This window comes from Mauremys reevesii, linkage group 2 (assembly GCF_016161935.1).
Source record: "Mauremys reevesii isolate NIE-2019 linkage group 2, ASM1616193v1, whole genome shotgun sequence".
In the NCBI taxonomy this organism is placed as follows: Eukaryota; Metazoa; Chordata; order Testudines; family Geoemydidae; genus Mauremys; species Mauremys reevesii.
The window spans coordinates 37384606-37408005 of record NC_052624.1 but is presented as its reverse complement, the minus strand read 5'-3'; the positions used below and the strand labels follow the sequence as shown (position 1 = coordinate 37408005).

The window sequence follows — 23400 nt, the reverse complement described above, 5'->3', positions numbered from 1 at the left end:
GCTCCTCACTCTGAGTCCCAGCCCCTCTCAACCCCTGCGGGTTTCTTACCCTCTTCCCACTTGGATAGCGTTACCCTCAGTCCTTGATGCTGGGGGAGGGAGTTTCCCTGCCCTGCTGGGGCGCCGTCTCCCTTCCTCCAGTTCTCTGGTCTTTCAATTCTCAGCAACACACCTCCAAACTCCAGTCCTCTCTCCTTCCTCACACCACCCTGTCTGCCAGAAGCAGAGGGCTTTTATTAGGTTCCTGACAGGGCCTTAATTGTCTACGGGTACTCCAATTAACCTGTAGTAACCTTTCATAGTCTATAGAGAACCACGCCTTAATTAGCCTATGGCGTATATATCTCCCTTCTACTAGTCCCCCTCCAGATCTCTTCATCGGGCCCCTGCCCCGTGAGCCCTCTTAGCCCCCATCCCTTTATACTCCGAGCTGGCTACGTGATTTGCAGCTGGTTCGCTTCTGAACCACACCATCGGACCATCTCTACACGCTCGTGCTCCACACTCTTCATTTCCCCACCCTCATGTCCCGCCCCAATACCAAGTGGCGGTCCAGCTGCAGAGAATGAGGGTCCTCGGTGGGCCAGCCCGTACTCCACTTTGATTCCACAGCCCGCCGTGGACATTAGTTGGTGGCTTCTCCATGGAGCCGTGAGCACAGGCATGTACCTGGCATGGTTCGCTTCTGTCCCTGAAGCCTGCCCTTTTTGCGGTGTGCGGGAGACCCTGGCGCATGTCTATCTGCAGTGCGCCAGGTTGCAGCCCCTCTTCTGGCTCCTCCAGAACCTCTTGTTGAGGTTCTGGCTGCACTTTTCCCTGCACCTTTTTATATATGCTCACCCCATCTGTGGGCCCACGAAGTGGCAGGACCACCTCATCAATCTCCTCTTAGCCATGGCCAAAGTGGCCATTTATAACACCAGGGAGAGGAGGTTGGCTGGGGGGGCTCTCTGTGACTGGGGGGCCTGTTTTCGTTCCTTTATCTGTTCACGCATCTTGGCAGAGTTCCTCTGGGCGATGTCCCCTGGCTCCTTAGACACTTTTGAGGAGCAGTGGACGCTGTCCGGGGTTCTCTGCTCGGTGTCCCCTTCCGGTTCCCTAGTTTTGGCCCTTTGACCCCCACACCTGTTCCTGTTTTGTTTTTTCGTTGTCCCCTGTATTTAGTTGAGTACTGAGTTCAGTAGCTCCTCCCCAGGCTTGTGCCCACCCACTTCCCAGCAACCAATAAGACCACTCTCCCACTCACAGCAATGTTGTTACAACAGTACCCCACCTAGCCATAGCTGGCTACATCTGCATTGACCATTGTGGAATTGTTCACATTGTAGTTCTTGACAGCTGGAGATGTTGAGCTTATTTCTTTTACCTTTTTCAAGGCACTTTGATTTGGCCCCCGTAGCCAAGATGTGTTGGACTTTAACAGTTCATTCAGTGGTTTTGCCACTGTAAAAAGATCTTGTAGGTATCAACCAAATGACCATTCTCAATGTACTTCTCAGTTCTGGTACATTAGTTGGTGCATTCAATTCTCCAACTGCTTTTACCTTCTCAGAACTGTGTTTATTGTCTGTTCCAAAAACGCAATTTGGGGTAGGCAGAAAATGCATTTTTCCTAGTGGTTTCAGTACAGATTGACTGATTAAGCTTAGGACATTGTTGAGGGTTTTGTTGTGTTCTTCCATCAATGATCCATATATAAGACTATTGTACATGAAAACTACAACTTCGTTTGTGTTTGTTAACAGTTCTGCCATCTTTCTTTGGAAAATCTCAGGTGCATTGGTAATCCCAAAACGTAATCTTGGAAAGCAAAATCTCCAAAGGGTTAGATAAATGTAGTCTGTTTAGCACTTTCTTTTACTTAAGGCAGTGTTTCCCAAAGTGTGGTACATGTACCCCTGGTGGTACGTGAAAGGGTTTCAAGGGGTACGCAGCCCGTTCACCCCAACTGGCAAGGGGCTGGCAGAGGGCTGAGCTGGGCCGGTGACCGGGACCCCGGGTGGCAAGGGGCCGGCAGTGGGCTGAGTGGGGCCGTCGGACAGAACCCTAGACCCACGGCGGGCTGAGTTGCTCAGCCCACTGCCAGTCTGGGATTCCGTCCGCCAGCTCCTGCCAGCTGGGTCCTGGTGGCCGGTCCCACTCAGCCTGCTGCCGGCCAGGGGTCCCGTTCACCCAGGCCGGCAGCGGGCTGAGCGAGGCCTCCCCCACAAATTATCTTCATCGGAGAAGGGGTATGCCAGTGAAACAAATGTCTCAAAAGGGGTACACAAGTGTTATAAATTTGGGAAACACTGACTGAAGGAATTTCCCAGAATCTGCCAGTGGGTATGGAACGGCTGTGATGTGAGGAGAGATTAATAAGACTGGGACTTTTCAGCTTGGAAAACAAATGACTTGCGGGGGATATGATAGAGGTCTATAAAATCATGACTGGTGTGGAGAAAGTAAATAAGGAAGTGTTATTTACTCTCTCGTAACACAAGAACTAGGGGTCACCAAATGAAATTAATAGGCAGTAGATTTAAAACAAACAAAAGGAAGTATTTTTTCACACAACGCACAGTCAATATGTGGAACTCCTTGCCAGAGGATCTTGCCACATCACTGTTTACCCCGTTTACAGATCATATAGGAATATGTTGAATAGGACTGGTCCCACTACAGACCCCTGGGGGACACCACTATTTACCTGTCTCCAGTCTGAAAACTGACCATTTAGTCCTACCCTTTGTTTCCTATTTTAACCAGTTACTGATCCACGAGAGGACCTTACCTCTTATCCCATGACTAACAGACGTTTTGAAGCATGAGCTTTCGTGGGTGAATACCCACTTCTTCGGACTTGCATCCGAAGAAGTGGGTATTCACCCACGAAAGCTCATGCTGCAAAACGTCTGTTAGTCTATAAGGTGCCACAGGATTCTTTGTTGCTTTTACAGATCCAGACTAACACGGCTACCCCTCTGATACTTATCCCATGACTGCTTACTTTGCTTAAGAGTCTTTGACGACACACCTCGTCAAAGGATTTCTGAAAATCTAAGTACACTATATCCACTGGATCCCCCTTGTCCACATGCTTGTTCACCCCCTCAAAAATTCTAGTAGATTGGTGAGGCATGATTTCCCTTTACAAAAACCCTGTTGACTCTTCCACAACAAATTACGTTCATCTATGTAACTGACAATTTTGTTCTTTACTACAGTTTCAACCAGTTTGCCTGGTACCGAAGTCAGTCTCATGAGTCTGTAATTGCCGGGATCACTTCTGAAGCCCTTTTTAAAAATGGCATCCTCCATCCATCTGGTACAGAAGCTGATTTAAATGATAGGTTACAGACTACAGTTAGTAGTTCTGCAATTTCACATCTGAGTTCTTTCAGAACTCTTGGGTGAATACCATCTGGTCCTGGTGACATATTACTATTTAGTTTATCAATTCATTCCAAAACCTTCTCTAATGACACCTCAATCTGGGACTGTTCATCAGATGTGTCCCCTAAAAAGAATGGTGCAGGTTTGGGAATCTCTCTCACATCCTCAGCCAATGCAAAGAATTCATTTAGTTTCTCTGCAATGTCCTTATTCTCCTTGAGTGCTCTTTTAGCATCTCGATCATCCAGTGGCCCCATTGGTTGTTTAGAAGGCTTCCTCCTTCTGATGTGCTTAAAACATTTTTTGCTATTATTTTTTGAGTCTTTGGCTAGCTGTACTTCAAATTCCCTTTTTGGCCTTCCTAATTATATTTTTACACTTCATTTGCCAGAGTTTATTCTTCTTTCTATTTTCCTCACTGGGATTTAATTTCCACTTTTTAAAAGGATGCCTTTTTGCCTCTCACTGCTTCTTTTACTTTGTTGTTTAGCCATGGTGGCACTTGTTTGGTTCTCTTACTATGTTTTTTTTTAATTTGGGGTATACATTTAAGTTGAACCTCTATTATGGTGTTTTTAAAAGTTTCCATGCAGCTTGCAGGGATTTCACTTTTGGCCTTGTATCATTTAATTTCTGTTTAACTAACTTCCTCATTTTTGTGTAGTCCCCCTTTCTGAAATTAAATGCTATAGTGCTGGGCTGCTGTGGTGTTTTCCCCGCCACAGGGATGTTACATTTAATTATATTATGGTCACTATTATCAAGCGGTACGGCTATATTCATCTCTTGGACCAGATCCTGTGCTCCACTTAGGACTAAATCAAGAATTGCCTCTCCTTTTGTGGGTTCCAGAACTAGATGCTCCAAGAAGCAGTCATTTAAGGTGTCAAGAACCTTTATCTTTGCATCCCATTCTGAGGTGATATGTACCTAATCAATATGAGGATAGCTGAAACAAAACTCCCCATTATTATTGAGGTTTTTATTTTTATAACCTCTCTAATCTTCCTGAGCATTTCACAGTCACTATCACCATCCTGGTCAGGTGGTCGGTAATATATCCCTATTGCTATATTCTTAATATTCAAGCATGGAATTACTATCTATAGAGATTCTATGATATAGTTTGGTTCATTTAAGATTTTTACTTCATTTGATTCTATGATTTCTTTCACATATAGTGCCCTTCCCCTACCAGCATGACCTGTTCTGTCCTTCCAATATATTTTGTACCCAGGTATTACTGTGTCCCATTGATTATTCTCATTCCACCAAGTTTCTGTGATACCTATTATATCAATATCCTCATTTAATACAAGGCACTCTAGTTCACCCATGTTATTATTTAGATTTCTAGCATTGGTATATAAGCACTTTAAAATATTGTCACTTTTCAGCTGTCTGCCATTACATAATGTGATTGAATGGGACTGTTTTTAATTTGACAGTTTCTCATCAGATCCTAGCTGGATGAGCAAGCGTCTTAGAGGGGTCATTAAGAAAAAACAGAAAGCGTACCAGGAGTGGAAAATGGGAGGGATCAGCAAGGAAACCTACCTTATTGAGGTCAGAGGGTGCAGGGAAGCTGTGAGAAAGGCAAAGCGACGAGTGGAGATGGACCTAGCGAAGGGGATTAAAACCAATAGCAAACGGTTTTTTAGCCATATAAATAGGAAGAAAACCAAGAAAGAAGAAGTGGGACCGCTTAAAACTTTAAACGGAGTGGAGATTAGGGATAATCTTGGAATGGCACAATATCTGAACGAATACTTTGCCTCGGTCTTTAATGAGGCTAATGAAGGGCTAAGGAATAGTGATAGAGGGACCGATGGGAATGAAGATATGGGGGTAGACATTACGGTATCTGAGGTAGAAGCCAAACTTGAACAGCTTAACGGAAGTAAATCGGGGGGCCCGGATAATCTTCATCCTAGAATATTAAGGGAATTGGCGAGGGATATTGCTAGCCCGTTAGCAATAATCTTTAATAAATCCCTAAATTCGGGGATTGTACCGACTGACTGGAGATTAGCTAATGTAGTTCCTATATTCAAGAAGGGGAAAAAAAGTGACCAGGGAAATTATAGGCCTGTTAGTCTAACATCTGTAGTATGAAAAGTCATGGAAAAAATCTTAAAAGAGAGAGTGGTTCCGGAGCATGAGGCCGATGGCAACTGGGATAGATTACAGCATGGATTTACGAAAGGGAGATCGTGCCAAACCAACTTGATCTCCTTCTTTGAGAGAGTAACAGATTTTTTAGACAAGGGAAATGCGGTGGATCTCATATATCTGGATTTCAGTAAGGCGTTTGATACGGTACCGCATGAAGAATTACTGGTTAAATTGGAAAAGATGGGGATCGAAATGAAAATCCAGAGGTGGATAAGGAGCTGGTTAAAGGGGAGACTGCAGAGGGTAGTATTGAAGGGGGAACTGTCCGGTTGGAGGGGGGTTACCAGTGGAGTTCCTCAAGGCTCGGTTTTGGGTCCGATTTTATTCAATCTATTTATTGCTGACCTGGGAACCAAGAGTAGGAGTGGGCTGATAAAGTTTGCGGATGACACCAAGTTGGGGGGTATTGTCAATTCGGAAGAGGATCGGGATATTCTCCAGGGAGATTTAGATGACCTTGTAAACTGGAGTATTAGTAACAGGATGAAATTCAATAGTGAGAAGTGTAAGGTTATGCATTTAGGGATGTCTAACAAGAACTTTAGTTATAAGCTGGGGACGCACCAGTTAGAAGTAACGGAGGAGGAGAAGGACCTAGGAGTCCTGGTTGATCGCAGGATGACTATGAGTAGGCAATGTGATGTGGCCGTTAAAAAAGCTAATGCGGTCTTGGGTTGCATTAGGCGAGGTATTTCTAGTAGGGATAAGGAGGTGCTAGTCCCGTTATATAAGGCGTTGGTGAGACCTCATTTGGAGTATTGTGTGCAGTTTTGGTCTCCCATGTTTAAGAAGGATGAATTCAAACTAGAACAGGTACAAAGAAGGGCCACTAGAATGATCCGAGGAATGGAAGGCCTTTCGTATGAAAGGAGACTTGAGGAGCTCGGTTTGTTTTCCTTAACCAAAAGAAGGATAAGAGGAGATATGATTACACTCTTTAAATATATCAGAGGGATAAATACCAGGGAAGGAGAGGAATTATTTCAGCTCAGTGCTAATGTGGACACGAGGACAAACGGATATAAACTGTCAGTCAGGAAATTCAGGCTTGAAATTAGACGAAGGTTTCTAACCATCAGGGGAGTGCAATACTGGAACAGCCTACCGAGGGAAACAGTGGGGGCGAAGGACCTCCATGACTTTAAGATTAAGCTAGATAAGTTTATGGAGGGGATGGTATGATAGGATAACGGGCTTAGTCAATAGGTCAATTAAGTGCCACACTGGTAAATAGTACAATGGGTCAATGGTATGATATAACCTTTTCCAGAGGGTTTGGCTGGAGAGTCTTGCCCGCATGCTCGGGGTTCAGCTGACCGCCATATTTGGGGTCGGGAAGGAATTTTCCTCCAGGGAAGATTGGCAATGGCCCTGGAGGTTTTTCGCCTTCCTCCGAAGCATGGGGCAGGGGTCGCTTGCTAAGGAGTGGGTGGATCGGCTTATGTGGCCTGCATCTTGCAGGAGGTCAGACTAGATGATCATAATGGTCCCTTCTGATCTTGAATTCTATGATTCTATGATTCTATGTATTTTATCATCTTCCATCCTTTCCTCCTTACTAGGACATAGAGACTCTCCATTAATAGATCCTCCCCTAAGGGATGTCTCTGTCCGAACCATATGCTCCTCCGCACCTGTCGGCTTTCTCCCAGCCCTTAATTTAAAAACTGCTCAATGACCTTTTTAATTTTAAGTGCCAGCAATCTGGCTCCATTTTGGTTTAGGTGGAGCCCATCCTTCCTGTATAGGTTCCCCCTTTCCCAAAAGTTTCCCCAGTTCCTAATAAATCTAAACCCCTTCTCCCTACAGCATCGTCTCATCCACGCATTGAGACCCTGCAGTGCTGCCTGTCTAACTGGCCCTGCGCATGGAACTGGGAGCATTTCAGAGAATGCTACCATAGAGGTCCTGGACATCAATCTCTTACCTAGCAGCCTAAATTTGGCCTCCAGGACGTCTCTCTCATCCTTCTCTATGTCACTGGTACCTACATGTACCACGATCACTGGCTCTTTCCCAGCACTACACATAAGTCTATCTAGATGTCTTGAGAGATCCGTGACATCGCACCAGAGAGGCATGTCACCATGGGGTTCTCCCAGTCATCGCAAACCCAGCGATCTATGTTTCTAATGATCAAATTGCCCATTACTAATAGCTGTCTCTTCCTAATAACTGGAGTTCCCTTCCCTGGAGAGGTATCCTCACTGTGAGAGGCTACCACATCATCATCTGGAAGGAGGGTCCCCACTATGGGATCTTTTCCCTCTGCTCCAGTTGGATGTTCTCCTTCCCCGAGACTTTCACCCTTCTCTGTCAGACCAGGGGTGGGGCCGTTCTACTGAGTCCCGGAAAGTCTCATCTATGTACCTCTCTGTCTCCCTTAGCTCAACCACTCTGGTCTCCAAAGCCCATACACGGTCTCTGAGGGCCAGGAGCTCCTTGCACCGAATGCACACATACGCCATCTGCTCAAAGGGCAGGTAATCATACATGCTGCATTGGGTGCAATAAACTAGATAGCCCCCACTCTGTTGCTGGACTTAAGCTGCAGAAGTAAAAAAGAATGCAGGCAGGTTCCTTTGTTGATGCTTTGCTTTTATCAGGGGGTGGTTTGGGCTTTAAGTTTAAAGAAGTGTAAGGAATGTTAAGTGTATCTGGCCCCCTCTTACACTCGCCCTTCTGAACTCCCTCGCAAAACTCCTGTTAGCCACTCCTGTTCCTTAGCTCCTCTGGTCGCTTGGGGCGAGCTTTTTAAAGCCGTGGACTTCCTAAGTAGTCCCACCCCCTGGTTAAGGGTTGATGGATGCTAAATGGCTTAGGATCAAAGCCTTGTTACGAAGCTCTCAGCCTTGCCTAACAGGCTACTAGGCTCAGCACACAAACAGTCAGCACATGGTCCCCCAAACAAACAGACCACACAGTATATTTCAGTCAAGTCTTTTAAGATCCACACAGATCTGTATTTTTCCATTTTTTCTTTCCCCTGGGGCACACCACGCTGTTGGCTCAGAGATTTTCTCGATTATGCCAATCTGCTCCATTCCCTTTAGCTAAGTTTCTACTTTATGAAATAATAGGATAAGAATCATGCAAGTTGTATGTACACTATATGATTCAGAATTGTCTCTTAAGGTCATTTGTACTGGATCTCTTTTCAAAAGTCCAATATAATAAAATATTCCTTCCAGTTCTTTCACCTTTCTCCCTACGCCCATTAGGGTGGCCAACTATCTAATCTCACAAACACGTATATCCCCTTACTTGAGGCCATGCCCCTGCCCCACCCCTTCTCCAAGGCCCTACCCCTTGCTCATTCCATCCCCCTTCCCTCCGTCTCTCACTCTTCCCCACCCGCACTCACTTTCACCAGGCTGGGGTGCAGGAAGGGGAGAGCGGTGCGGGTTCAGGAGGGAGTTTGGGTGTAGGAGGAGGTGGGGGTGCAGGCTCTGGGAGGGAGTTTGGGTGCAGAGTGTGGGCTCTGGGCTGGGGCAGGGGTGCGGGCTCGGCTGGGTGGCACTTACCTCAGGCGGCTCCCGAAAGCAACCGGTACATCCCTCTGGCAGCGTCTCCTAGGCAGGGAGGCTAGTGAGTCTCCGCACCCTGCCCCTACCCACAGGCACCGCCCCTGTAGCTCCCAATTGGCCGCAGGGACATGCCAGCTGCTTCCGGAGCCAGGACAGGAAGAAAGCCTTCCTTAGCCGCACTGCAGCTCTGGACTTTTAGCACTTAAAATCTCCCGGTTTGGCTTCAGTAGCCTCCAGGAGATAGGGTCTGATTCTGGGAGGCTCCTGGCAAAACCAGGAGGATTGGCAACCCTAATGCCCATCATGGCTGTCACGCTGCAGCTGCGAAGGCAGTTGGTCTGGGGTCCTCTCTCCTTCCCTCAGGGGTTTTATGATAATGACAACATTCAAGTGCCTGTTTACAGTTTCTAAGATAGTTTCAAATTTTTCAAATTTGTCAAGTTGATCTAGGTTTTGCTGTCTCACCAGCTCAGACTGCTTTGCTCCCTGTATAGCTGTGGCAATGGTTAAAATTCTCTTCAATTGTAGCCGCTATGAAAGTTTTTTATCTGTTAACCCAATAACCAGCCTGTCTCTGATATTTTCATGTTTTGCATTCCCAAAAATCACAATTTTCAGCCAATGTATGCAGAGCTCTTATAAAACATCAACATTTTCCCTGGTTCTTGATTTCCCTCATTCTTTCATAAACCACATTTCTCTAAGGTATAAAGTATGCATCAAACATAGCCAAAACCCTTTCGTAATCATCTTTGTGACTGTCTTCAGTAAAGTCAAAGGATTTAAAGAGATGCTCCGCCTGCTTCTCCAAAGCATAAATTAAAGAAGATACCTGTATAGCTCCAGTTTCTTTGTGGAGCTTGGTTGCAATGTAAAATCTTGCAAAATATTATTTCCAGTCTGTCCATTCTGAAGATTTGTCAAAGATGAAGTGCTCTGGGGCATTGCAGGGCCATCCAGAGGATTCAGGAGGCCTGGGGCAAAGCAATTTCAGGGGTCCTTTCCATAAGAAAAAGTTGCAATACTATAGAATACTATATTCTCGTGGGGCCCCCTGCAGGGTCCGGGGCAAATTGCCCCGCTTGCCCCCCCCCCCCCGAGTGGCCCTGGGGCATTGAAGAGTGGCATGTTGACAATATCCTGCAATCTTTGTTGCTTTGTTTCTTCTGTTTACAACCTTTGTTGCTGTTCTCCTTCTGTTTCTGTTCTTAGTTTACTTCTAACACCATGCCATGTTCCTGTACCAGATATGGAGTGGCTAGAGAGTTTGGTTATACAGACCAGGTGTGTTCACCATAAGATCCTTTAATACTCTGCCAGATCTGGCTAAAGTTAGCTTTAAATAAGGTATTTTACACACAATGTCACCTAGTGGGTGAACAGTATCATACAGTTTAGCAGTCCATTACACTGCTAATCATGAATCCTGGGTTCTATTGCCAGCTCTGGAAGAGGAATGTGGTCTATAGTGGTAAGAAATAGAATAACCAAAATTGGTTTAGACACTCTATAAGACAGTGTGATGCAGTGGATAAGACTAGGGCTTGTCATATTAGAGACCTGGGTTCTGAGCCTGCAGTGACCTTATACAAGTCCTCTGCAAGTTTATTAAAAAATGGGTGCGGGAGAGAGTTATCAGAAGTTCTTCCCTAACTGCCTCCTAGGTTGGGGTTCCTGGCTTTAGTTAGTAATAAGGGTAGTGAGTTGCGTGAGAATTTCAACAGCAGTTAAAAGAGGTGAGATTTGAAGTTCTTGTCTCCTCTTTTCCAACTCAGGGAACAATCCTGTAGGCTAGAGGGGCAGTTAATCGGGAAGAAGTCAGTGTCTCTCCCCCTCCCTCTAGAAGTGAGTAATGGCATTCATAGCAAATCAGATTTGTCATCAAATTCAATGGGTTCAGCTTGACACACACATTTTTCTGTTATGGCTAAAAAGGTATAAAATCACTACAGACAAATACTACCAATTTATAACTGATATTGTGGGAATCTGCACATGACAAGCAACAAAGTGGACAAAGGACTCGTCCCAGAGTGTTTTAGATTTCTTGCAGAAGGGGTATGAAGAAAAATGAGACAATCCAGTGAAAAACTGCAGAAGGACTGACTTTAGAAATGTTGTTATTCTTTCTGAATCAATTCATCTTCATCAAAGCACCATGAAAAGTTCAAATAGGACTCAAAGTTTATATTCTATGTTTTGGGTTTACCCATTTCAAAGAAGTTTTTACAAAATAAAGGTTTAAAGCTTCTGTCAAACTGAACTCTGTAGTACAAGCTTAACTATGGTGCTGCTGCCAAAGCACCATAATAAAAGTGAGCAAACTGCAGCTCTCTAAGCTATTTAAATCAAGATGATATGTAACTTCCACAGAATTTTCCTCTTTACATCCATATGTCACATGGCAGAACTTCTGTAGGCCCCAGTTTGTCCATGGATCAAACTTTAATCATACCAGAAAAAAATGCTAAGGCTTCCATATACGTATTACTGTAAATATTGACACCAACATTTTCCGTGACTATTACCATTGCTTCACCCATTCTTTTATAAAGAGCTTCCCAAAAGGAGAACATTAAAACATATCTTCTCAATTCTGCTTTCTGGGTTTTTGCCACATTACTCCAATTATTGGTACTGAGAGATTTTCAAGTAAATTTCAGTGTAGCAAGAGAAGAATACACCCCTAAGTAGCCAACCATCACAAGAACAAAGTGCAGTAAAGCCTGATCAATAGTTTTATATAAGCCAATTTCCAAATGATGCATAAATATCAAATAAAAAAACACATTATTTAGAAAACAAATATATCAAGATGTTAAGAACTGAATGCCAATGGAAACTGGGAGATTATATATCACTGAATACCATAAGCAAATAAACATGCATACTTTGCTTATGTGGAGTCAAAGAATTATGTATCCATTATCACAATTTTTATTTTCCTTTTACTATTCATTTTTAATGCCTCTCATTAATCTGGCTGTGGCAATTTTGACTGGTAATATTTTAATGACAACTTGAGTAAAAAGAGCTTTATATATGAATTCTTATTGTATATACCGCGACCAACTCCACCATTTAGGCAATCATCCAAAGCAAGCAAATATTAGGAGCAGCTAAATATTCAATAACTGTGTTACTGGAGGCTGACATGAGCCAACATTTTGTGATTTGCTTAGTGCATGAGAACCCCTTGGGCCTGATTCTGATCTTACATACACTGTAGTGTTGAGAAATAACTTAAGTGATGTCATTGTCCAGCTATACCGAAAGAAGGACAGGAGACACCTGATACGGATTTAATCAGGCCACATCTTTGTTATTTGTTACACAGCAGATAAAAGTGTACAATGCAGGTAAACCCTGTTTGTTTTGTAATGGCCAGGGCAGGGGGCTTCCACCAGCTCCCCCTCTTTTTCAATCCAGGTCGCTCCAGCAAATCCATTGCCAGAACCTTACCATCCACTCCCCACCCCCCGTAGGAGGGATTCGATGGACTATACGAAAGCGGGGTTGGCTCCCTGCCGTTCCAACCATAGGAGCCCCAAACCCACATGTCAAACAGATAGTTAAGGGTTAATGCCTCTTTTACCTGTAAAGGGTTAAGAAGTTCACCTAGCCTAGCTGACACCTGACCAGAGGAACCAATGGGGGAACAAGATGTTTCAAAAGGAAAGAGGGAAGTTTTCCTTTGTTTAGAGTCTCAGTTTCAGCCGGAGTGAAAAAGATCAAGGAACCAGCCTCTTATCAGAGTAGTAAGTTTTAGAAAGGAATAAATAGGTTTATGTTTATTTCTTTGTAACCTGTCTTGTGCAATTAGAGGTAGAATCAAATTGGGTATTGGGGTATTTTCATTGGTGTACTAAGTTTTTGCCCAGGGGAGCATCCTCTGTGTTTTGAATCTGTTGTCTGTGAGAGTAGCTGGTATGCTAATCTCTCCCAGAGGGTTTTCTTTTACCTTTCTTTTCTTTAATTAAAAGCCTTTTTTCTTAATACCTGATTGATTTTTTCCTTGTTTTTAGATCCAAGGGGGTTGGATCTGGATCCACCAGGAGTTGGTGGGAGAAAGGAGGGTGGATGGTTAATTTCTCCTTGTTTTAAGATCCAAGTGGTTTGGATCTGTGTTCACCAGGAAATTGGTGAAGTTTCTCAAGGCTACCCAAAGAAGGGAGTGCTTGTGAATGGTGGCAGCGATACCAGATCTAACCTGGTAATTGAGCTTAGAGATTCTCATGCAGGTCCCCCACATCTGTACCCTAAAGTTCAGAGTGGGAAAGGAACCTTGACACCACACCTTTCCATTCCTTTAGCCAGCACCTCCTTTTTAAGTCCTTTATCAGGCCATTTATCTGGTCACTGGATGCCTTCCCTATGGAGTACCTGCACTGGACATCCACCCCACACTTACCAAATAAGTTGTGACATATAGCCTACCACACCTTTTGTGCTCACCATAATAGGTGTTCCCTAACACCCGCTGTGGGAAAGGCGAAAAAACCCCACTCCACCAAAGCCAATATGGTGGTGAGGGAAAAAATTCCTTTCCAGCTCCCCTAAAAAGGAGTGACTAGCACAATGCCCAAAGCAGATTCAACCCCACCTGATAATCACACCTCAGTGAGCCACACCAGCCACTCCCAGTCTTTATTCAGGAACCAATCCCTGCAACAAACTCCATTGTCAACTCTGTCTGCATATCTATTCAAGGGACACCATCATAGAATCTAACCACATCAGCCACACCATCAGGGGCTCATTCACCTGCACATCTACCAATGTGATATATGCCATCATGTGCCAGAAATGCCCCTCTGCCATGTACATTGGCCACACCAGACAGTCTCTACACAAAAGAATAAATGGACAGAAATCAGACATCAACAATTGCAACATTCAAAAACCAGTAGGAGAGCACTTCAACCTTTCCGGACACCCAATAACAGACTTGAAAGTGGCCATTCTTCAACAAAAAAACTTCAAAAACAGACTTCAACAAGAAACTGCAGAACTGGAATTAATTTGCAAACTTGACACCATCAAATTAGGCCTGAATAAAGACTGAGAGTGGCTGGGTCACTACAAAAAGTAATTTTCCCTCTGTTGATACTCACACCTTCTTGTCAACTGTTGGGAATGGGCCACATCCACCCTGATTGAACTGGCCTTGTTAGCACTACAAAAAGTAATTTTCCCTCTGTTGATATTCACCCCTTCTTGTCAACTGTTGGGAATGGGCTACAACCACCCTGATTGAATTTGCCTCATTAGCACTGACCCCCCACTTGGTAAGGCAACTCCCATCTTTCCATATGCTGTATATTTATACCTGCCTACTGTATTTTTCACTCCATGCATTTGATGAAGTGGGTTATAGCCCACAAAAGCTTATGCCCAAATAAATGTGTTAGTCTCTAAGGTACCACACGGACTCCTCGTTGTTTTTGCTGACACACACTAACAGAGCTACCCGTTTGAAACCTAATACCAAAAGAACAATCGTGCTGCAATGAAAAGCTGATAGAAAAGTTGACCTGATTATCTAATATTAATGAAATACAAAAACTAAGTCAATGATTACCTGACTCTGCAATTCACTTTGTTGCTTCAGACGAAGGTTTTCTGGTGTATCTGCCACCGTAGTGAAGGACTGTTTTGGGTAGTGTCTAAAAAAAAATCACAACATCAAATAGGGAATATCTACATGTTCTGGAAAGTAAAGTGCATCCCAATATTCTTTGCCACTTCATTTAAATTGACACCTGGATTTTATAGTTGGCTAGTTTTGTGTTAAAACTAGTTACTATAACATTTAAAAATTCTGGTAAAATATCTTTGTGTTAGTCATGCATTGCACAAACATGAGTGAGTTACAATAATTAGTCTATATCCCATATATCCACTGTGAACACTAACTGGTCAGCATGATTTGTGAAAAATTTGTTGTGTAGCATGAAATAAAACAGATACCATGCTTAACTGTGTTTTTCCCTATGTGCTTAGGATATTGTTATACTGAATTAAGACTCAATGCATTCAAATAGAATTGCTTAATGGGAAAAAAAAGTCAAATAAATCATTTAGAATACCAGGGTGTTTGGGATGAAAACCATACCAGTGCTGAAATCTACAGGATCCAGCAAGGTTATACTGACATTACATGTACAGAAAGGTCAAACCTTTTAATGTTAATAGTGTCAACATACTTCTGTATGTAAAAATAAATGACATCCAATATCAAAGACTGCACTGAAAAAAACCCTCAATATTGAAAGTTACTGTGAATCTCTTCTTCAATTTAAAATTTTACATCATTGTAATATATTCTTGTTATTTGCTATTTTACAGACACCTTTGACAGTCAAGTCATGCTCATCACAATGTATGACTCTCCTACAGAACAATAATTTGTTCATTTTTCATGGTTTTATCACAAGTCTTCTTCTGAATCACCTACAATTAAAACATTTTATATGAAAGATGGGAAATAAGAAAACAGCTAAACCAAGATTTGCTCACAAGGCAGAAGTACCATAAAGAAACTGATTCTTACAATCTTCTTGCTAAAAGCTTAAGTCTCAATCCAAAAGCAAAGATTCAATTTATGATTATGTTGAAGCACCCATACATACATTTAGATATCTTGTTAGTTTATCATATAGTCTGCCAACTTTCTCATTTGGATATCAAATATTTCAGAAGTTTAGTTAAAACATATATAATCTTCATATAGCAATGTTTGCAATATAATTTCCATTGTAAAACAAGGCTATAAATAAATAGACAGAAAACTTAGGATATGCACCATAATACTTCACCATGTACAAATTCAAGGTCTTCTCTAAAGGATTATTTCAGCAACTGGCACAATCTCTAAATCAATGTACAACTACTACTAAAAACTTTTTTCTTTTTTGCCAGAAAATTGGGCCTTCACAAAACAAAATTTTTCATGAACAATTTCTGCTTTATGTGGAAAAATTAGACTTTGCATTTAAAAATTAAACACCTGAAAACTGGAAATTTTTTGGTTTTCAACCAAAGGCTGAAACTTTCAATTCAGAAATGTTGGTATTGATAATTTTATTCAGATAACTCATGTCCTCATTCTCTTATGTGGGCCAGGTTCCCCAACCACACTATGGCTGCCATAATGCACCATGGTAGCTCAGCAAGAAAGTATATTATTGCGCATCATGGAAGATGCAGTTCATTCATGGAGTCCAGCCCACAGAGAAGAATAGTGGCATAAACACTTAAACTACAAATATAATGAGGCACAGTGGCAGCATTTCCAAATTGAAATTTTCAGGTTTTGGCTAATATTTTTCAGTTTTTGATTTTTCACCAAAAAGATGAAATTTTTGGGGCAGGGGCGTTATTTTCCAACTAATTCTAGTATTCTCTATTTCATTCTTAGAAGAGGAAGGGCTTTGTGATTTTAATACATATATGCCCCAACTCCGATGCTTCTTAGGCCTGGTCTACACTGGGGGGAGGGATCGATCTAAGTTACTCAACTTCAGCTATGTGAATAAGTCGATGTACTTAGATCTACTCAGCGCGGTGTCTTCACTGTGGTAGGTCGACTGCTGATGCTCCCCCATCGACTCCACCTGCACCTCTCCCCCTGGTGGAGTACCGGAGTTGACGGGAGAGCGCTCAGGGGTCGATTTATCATGTCTAGACTAGACGCGATAAATCAACCCCCGCTGGATCAATTGCTGCCCGCCGATCTGGCGGGTAGTATAGACATACTCTTATACTCCTGTGGGGAAAAAGGTGACTCCAAATCCAGAAAAGGAAGGCAACTTCAGAACTACATAACCTGAAGATAGCTCCTATTTATACAGGTGCACAGAGCCAGCTGGTATCAATATCTGCTAGTTCCCAGCGAGTCTTGGAACAGATACAGGAATAGGGTGGAGCTTACAGAAAAGTCATGTTCATAGATCAGCCCCATGAATGTAAACCTGTCAACCTACTATAGCAACTCTTAGTTACATCATCCAACTTATTCCTGTAAACTCTAAAATGGAGTAAGTCATTCCAGCCACTGTTTGCCTTATTCTTTCTCTACTTTTCATAGCTGATTTGTTGATAGAAAGAGAAGATGAGTATGAAGGGCTCTCCACTGATATGTACTGGGGCAGAAGACAGTACGTGAGGAAGCCAGAAAGGATGGGCATGGTTTTAATCCTGCAGAGCCCAACAACGTGGATTGGGAGAGCTCATTTTGACCTAGAGCTTTCCCATCTCAAAAGTCCATTAAGTCTTCAGCAATTCATGTAGGTAGAAAAAGTTGTGATACATCTGTCCTGACACCATGAGGCTTTTGGGTCCTGGAGATCCATCGCTAGCAGCTCTGAATACAGGTGAAGTTTGCTATTTATATGCATCTCTGGCAAATATAGTGACAGTTTGGCCCACAGTATGGAGGCCTAGCCTCCTAATGTTCCTCTTGACCTGGGGACGTGTGGGGACAGAAAAGATGGAGACTGTGTCTCTTTTCAACATACTGTTTCCCAAATTAAACTTAGTATGCAGTCCAGAAAATAAGAATGTGCATTTCATCCAGCCACATATACTAGCTATTTATTCTAAATTACTTTTAAGTGCAATGGTTTGCTCCATAAATTGGTAGCCAAAATCACTAATTACTTTAAAAAAAATTAGTGTTGTATTTTAAATTTAAGGCAAAGGTATCTAGGACCCATAACAGGTATTTAATAAATATTTGTATTATAAACCAAAACAGATTTTTTTAAAAAAATTGGAGTAAACCATTAAGCATACGTACTTCTCCCTACAGAAGTGATAAAACTGTTTACATTAAAAATGGTATTTATCTGAACATGCTAACCGTTTACCCCAATGTATTACTCATTGTGATTTAAAGTTTTTTCAATTTATAAAAATTAGATCATTTAGCAAAATTAATTACCAGCAGTGTTCTAGAATGAATTATCTTATCCTCTGCAGCTGATTTGTGAAACCACCCACATAGTCTATCAAAACAAAGAGATACAGTTTTAGTTACAGGCTCTCTAGTTTATGGAAATTTCTGCCTCAAGCCATTAAGTGTGGATGGTGCTAAATGTAAATATTATCTTAACCATTTGTTTGTTTTTAATTTAATATTATAAAATGGCTTCATGTTTATTAAAAATATCATTATGTAAGACAAATTGTACTATAAATTCTCTAAGGTTCATTAGTGGCAATAATTGTTGTATAACTTATCTTCTCTTATAGCTATTGGCAGATTACCTGCTAAATGTAAGGAAGTGTTAGGCTAGTCACATTTTGTTTCCTAAATATTTGCTTAAGAACCTACTGTATTTCTGTAAAACATTGTGCATATAGATGTGGGGATGGATGCAAGCAGCTTTTAATTCACAAGTCAGTAGAGATATCATAGTAATTGATAACTCTGTTGCTGTGCTTCCCTTTTATCTTGGGATATTGTGGCCATGAGAAAAGCAGGGCATTTCTTAAGGGGACTGATGTCATGCCAGCAATTTAATGGCAATGTTCAAATGATTTTGTTTTGTTTTGTTTTGTTTTAAGTCTTTGTTAGCACAGAATTTAAGCAATATGTCTGATCAAGCTAATGCTATTAGAGATAATCCTGTATAAAGATCTATACAAGAAGTGTCAGAACAAATCTATATGCATGGCATGACATTTCTTCACTATGTTACTACATTGATAGTTTCAGCTGCACAGCTTGACTGGTTAATAAAGCTTCAACTGAATATCTCTGTATTTAGGGAGTACTTCCATCATTTTTGTGAGTTTAAAACAATAACTGTGAAGCCCCCAAAGATTCAGGAAATCATATGAAAGTTTGCATGCTTTTCCAGATATTAGCCACATGTTCAGTCTACAAGACTGGCATAAACATTTCCCCAAAACATGCTTACTCATGAGATTTTCAGCTGCATGTCCACTTTCAGAGAGCACCAAAAGTAATGAAAACTCACAGTTAGGGTATTTCAGCTCTTCTCAGTCTTGACAAAAACAATGAGGAGTCCTTGTGGCACCTTAGAGACCAACAAATTTATTTGGGCATAAGCTTTCCTGGGCTAAAACCCACTTCATCATATGCATGGAGTGGAAAATACAGTAGCAATTATTTATACACAGTACATGAAAAGATGGGAGTTGCCTTACCAAGTGGGGGGTCGGTGCTAAGGAGACAATTCAGTTAAAATGGAAGTAGGTGTCATAAGGACTCCTTGTTGTTTTTGCTGATACAGACTAACTCAGCTACCACTCTGAAAGCAGTCTTGACAAAACACAGAAAATGTAGCAGTGCACAAAAATGGAAAGTAATTGGGAGAAAAGCGGTGAAGATTCAAACTTTCCTGAGCCTCATAAAAAGGTTAGATTCAAAGGCAAAGACAAAGGTTCAGGTCTGTTTACACATGAGTATGCCCATATCTAGTTCTCTTTATATAGAGAGATATATAGATATATAAAATCTCACATAAAGTAGGTAAATCATCCAACATTTCCTGGTTTTCATCCTAAAAACCTGGTACAGTCTCACACCTTGCAGAAAAACTTAAAAGACTTTAATTTTCAAAGGAGCCTCAGGGAGTTAGGCACTCAACTGCCACTGAATGTCAATGGGATCTGGGATGCTTAACTCTTGCAAGTGCCTTTGAAAATTCCAGCAAAATAGCAGATGCTCTAATGAGGTCTTGTATTACTAAAATTCATTATTTTTACAAAATACCCTAATCTCATTTACTAGTATATTATGAAGTATTAATCATTTAAAAATAAACTGCAGTTGAAAATGTCAATGAAAAAAAGTTCATTTTCTCATCCCTGACCCTTGCTTTTTTGTTCTGTTTTGTTCTATTTTGCTAATTCACAATTTCAGTAATTCTCAGTCGGTCACTCAGGTATTAGTACAAATTAGCAAGATTCAACTGTGTTTTCACCTTGATTCTCTGCCTAACCCATGAGAGTACAGTCTTGTCTGCTGAGATGTTAGGTACCAGAAGGGTGAGGTGGTAGGAAGTTTTGATCATGCTGTGGGTCAGACATGAAACTTGTCAGCAGACGACTTCTCACTTTGAAGTTCTTGCTCAGCTGTGCTCTCTGCTGTGAAGCTGTAGCTGGAATTTCTCTGCTCTTTGAAGTTTCCTATCAGGGTGCACTTGACTGCAGAGACTGATTGAAGGGTTTTTCAAGGAGGCAGAATCTTGCTAGGAGGTCTTGGTGCTGGAAGACTGGAGCAATGAGGTGACGATGAAAGATTTTGATCTTGTTTCAATTTAACGATTCATCCTCAGTGGATTCTGAAGGTTGGGTTATGATTGGCTATAGGATTTGAAAGGTAGCTACTATGTTTATATGAAGCGTAGATTCCCTTGCAGCAACTGGCTTAATTTGAAAACTAGAGTGTAGTATTCCTCTACTAATGTTTTGACAATTGGCTTTTGGAGATTTTTAATTTGTGCCTCTGTACTTCTTATTTGAAGTGAAACAGATGGTTGTTCCAGTTTGCCACCTAAATATTGGAAAACTACCAAGAAACTCCGAAGGGAGAAGGGGCTGAGTTGGTTTGGATGAGATGTAGCAAGTAATAAAATCCATGAAAGAATATTATGAAGCAAAAACTTGAGGCCTTTACTCCACAAATAGCTATGGTGGCGGGTAACATTTGGGCTATGGATAAAAGTATAAACATTGAGTAGCCAATGCTATTCTGTCAAGTTTGATAACAAATGTATTAAATATCTTTCTGCTCCTCTTACTGGAGAAAATTCCATATAGCATAGCATCCCTAGTGGAAGAAAGCCTCATAGTATTAAAGGTTACTTTTGGTACTGCATAACTTAATCATAACATGCAGAAAATTGGACGTTACAGAAAACTGTACTAAGCAATAATTGTTAGCATTAGATGTGAATAAAAAGTATATGAGCTTGTTTTAGAAGTAAAAAACGTACCATCCTTGTACATTTGAAAACATATGTTAGCCCAAAGCATTAAGATTCCTCAAGCTCCAATACTAATGAAGGGTCAGAGGAGAAGATTAGGGCTAATACTGTTAGGTTTCTTCCTGCTTGGAGACAAAGGGGAGTACTGAAGATAATGAGGAAAAAGGAACAAACCTACTACTTGAACACAAGTGTCCACATACAGACACAACTTCAGACAACTGAAGTAGGGTATTCTGAATCTGGAACTTTCTCATAATGGTCATCAGCTTCCTTATTGTAACCAGCTAACCTGTAGGTTATTTTGGGATGGATCTGTGAAGTTGAATAGACAGGTGCCACAGAACATTATGCTATCTGCATTATGTTGCCAAGAAAACTTCAGTTGCAGACCAGACTCATCTGCTGAAGAGAATGCAAAAACAGTCAAATTGAGTCTGGGAGCACCCTATTCTCAGGCTTCTCTAGCAAGTGAACTGAGTAATTGGCCTAACTCAGTTATAACAAATATGTAGGGACAAAATTAGAAAGGTTAAGGCACAAAATGAGATTAAACTAGATAGAGACATAAAGCGTAACATGAAAACATTCTACAAATACATTAGAAAAAAAAGGAAGACCAAGGACAGGGTAGGCCCACTAGTCAATGAGGGGGGGAAACAACAGAAAAATGTGGAAATGGCAGAAGTGCTAAATGACTTTTTTGTTTCAGTTTTCACCAAAAAGATTAGTAGCGATTGGATGTCTAACGTAGTGAATAACAGTGAAAATGAGGTAGGATCAGAGGCTAAAGTAGGGAAAGAACAAGTTAAAAATTACTTAGTGAAGTTAGATGTCTTCAAGTCGCAAGGGCCTGGTGAAATACATCCTAGAATACTCAAGGAGCTGACTGAGAAGATATCTGAGCCATTAGCAATTATCTTTGAAAAGTCATGGAAGAATGGGAGAGATTCCAGAGGACTGGAAAAGGGCAAATATAGTGCCCATCTATAAAAAGGGAAATAAGGACAACCCGGGGAATTACAGACCAGTCAGCTTAACTTCTGTACCCGGAAAGATAATGGCGCAAATAATTAAGCAATCAATTTGCAAACATCTAGAAGATAATAAGGTGATAAGTAACAGTCAGCATGGATTTGTCAAGAACAAAACACGTCAAACGAACCTAATAGCTTTCTTTGACAGAGGAACAAGCCTTGTGGATGGGAGGAAGCAGTAGATGTGGTATATCTTGACTTTAGTAAGGCTTTTGATATTGTCTCACAAGACCTTCTCATAAACAAACTAAGGAAATACAGCCTAGATGGAGCTACTATATGGTGGTTGCATAACTGGTTGGAAAACCATTTCCAGAGAAAGTAGGTATCAATGGCTCATAGTCAAGCTGGAAGGGTATATCAAGTGGGGTCCCACAGGGATCAGTTCTGTGTCCAGTTCTGTTCAATGTCTTCATCAATGTCATGGAGAATACACTTACAAAGTTTGCAGTTGATAATAAGCTGGGAGTGGTTGCAAGTGCTTTGAAGGATAGGATTAAAATTCAAAATGATCCGGACAAACTGGAGAAATGGTTTGAAGTAAATAGGATAAAATTCAATCAGGACAACGTAAAGCAGTGTTTCTCAAACTGGGGCCATTGCTTGTGTAGGGAAAGTCCCTGGCGGGCCAGGATGGTTTGTTTACCTGCCCCGTCCACAGGTCCAGCCAATCGTGGCTCCCACTGGCCACGGTTCACCGCTCCAGGCCAATGGGCTGCTGGAAGCGGCGGCCAGTACATCCCTCGGCCCGCGCCACTTCCAGCAGCCCCCGTTGGCTTGGAGCGGCGAACTGCGGCCAGTGGGAGCCGCGATCAGCCTGACCTGTGGACGGGGCACGTAAACAATCTGGCCCGGCCGACCAGGGGCTTTCCCTACACAAGCGGCGGCTCCAGTTTGAGAAACACTGATGTAAAGTACTCCACTTAGGAAGGAACAATCAGTTACACACATATAAAATGGGAAATGACTGCCTAGGAAGGAGTACTGCAGAAAACGATCTAGGAGTCATAGCGGATCACAAGCTAAATATGAGTCAACAGTGTAACACTGTTGCAAAGAAAAGCAAACATCATTCTGGGATGTATTAGCAGGAGTACTGTAAGCAAGACACAAGTAGTACAGTAACTCTTCCACTCTGCTCCACGCTGATTAGGCCTCAACTGGAGTATTGTGTCCAGTTCTGGGTGCCACGTTTCAGGAAAGATGTGGACAAACTGGAAAAAGTCCAGAGAACAACAACTAAAATGAGTAAAGGTCTAGAACACATGACCTGTGAGGGAAGACTGAAAAAATTGAGTTTGTTTAGTCTGGAGAAGAGAAGTCTGA

The 23400-nt window shown here is 41.9% G+C and overlaps 1 protein-coding gene across 2 annotated transcripts in view; it reads right to left on the bottom strand.

The window, feature by feature from the left end:
* Positions 1 to 23400, bottom strand: part of NEBL (nebulette) — a 410603-nt gene that overhangs the window by 256653 nt on the left and 130550 nt on the right. For both annotated transcript variants that reach the window (XM_039523600.1, XM_039523599.1), the window contains exon 3: positions 14659 to 14743. In XM_039523600.1, coding sequence (XP_039379534.1) covers positions 14659 to 14743 — 85 coding nt within the window. The remainder of the gene's footprint in view (positions 1 to 14658; positions 14744 to 23400) is intronic.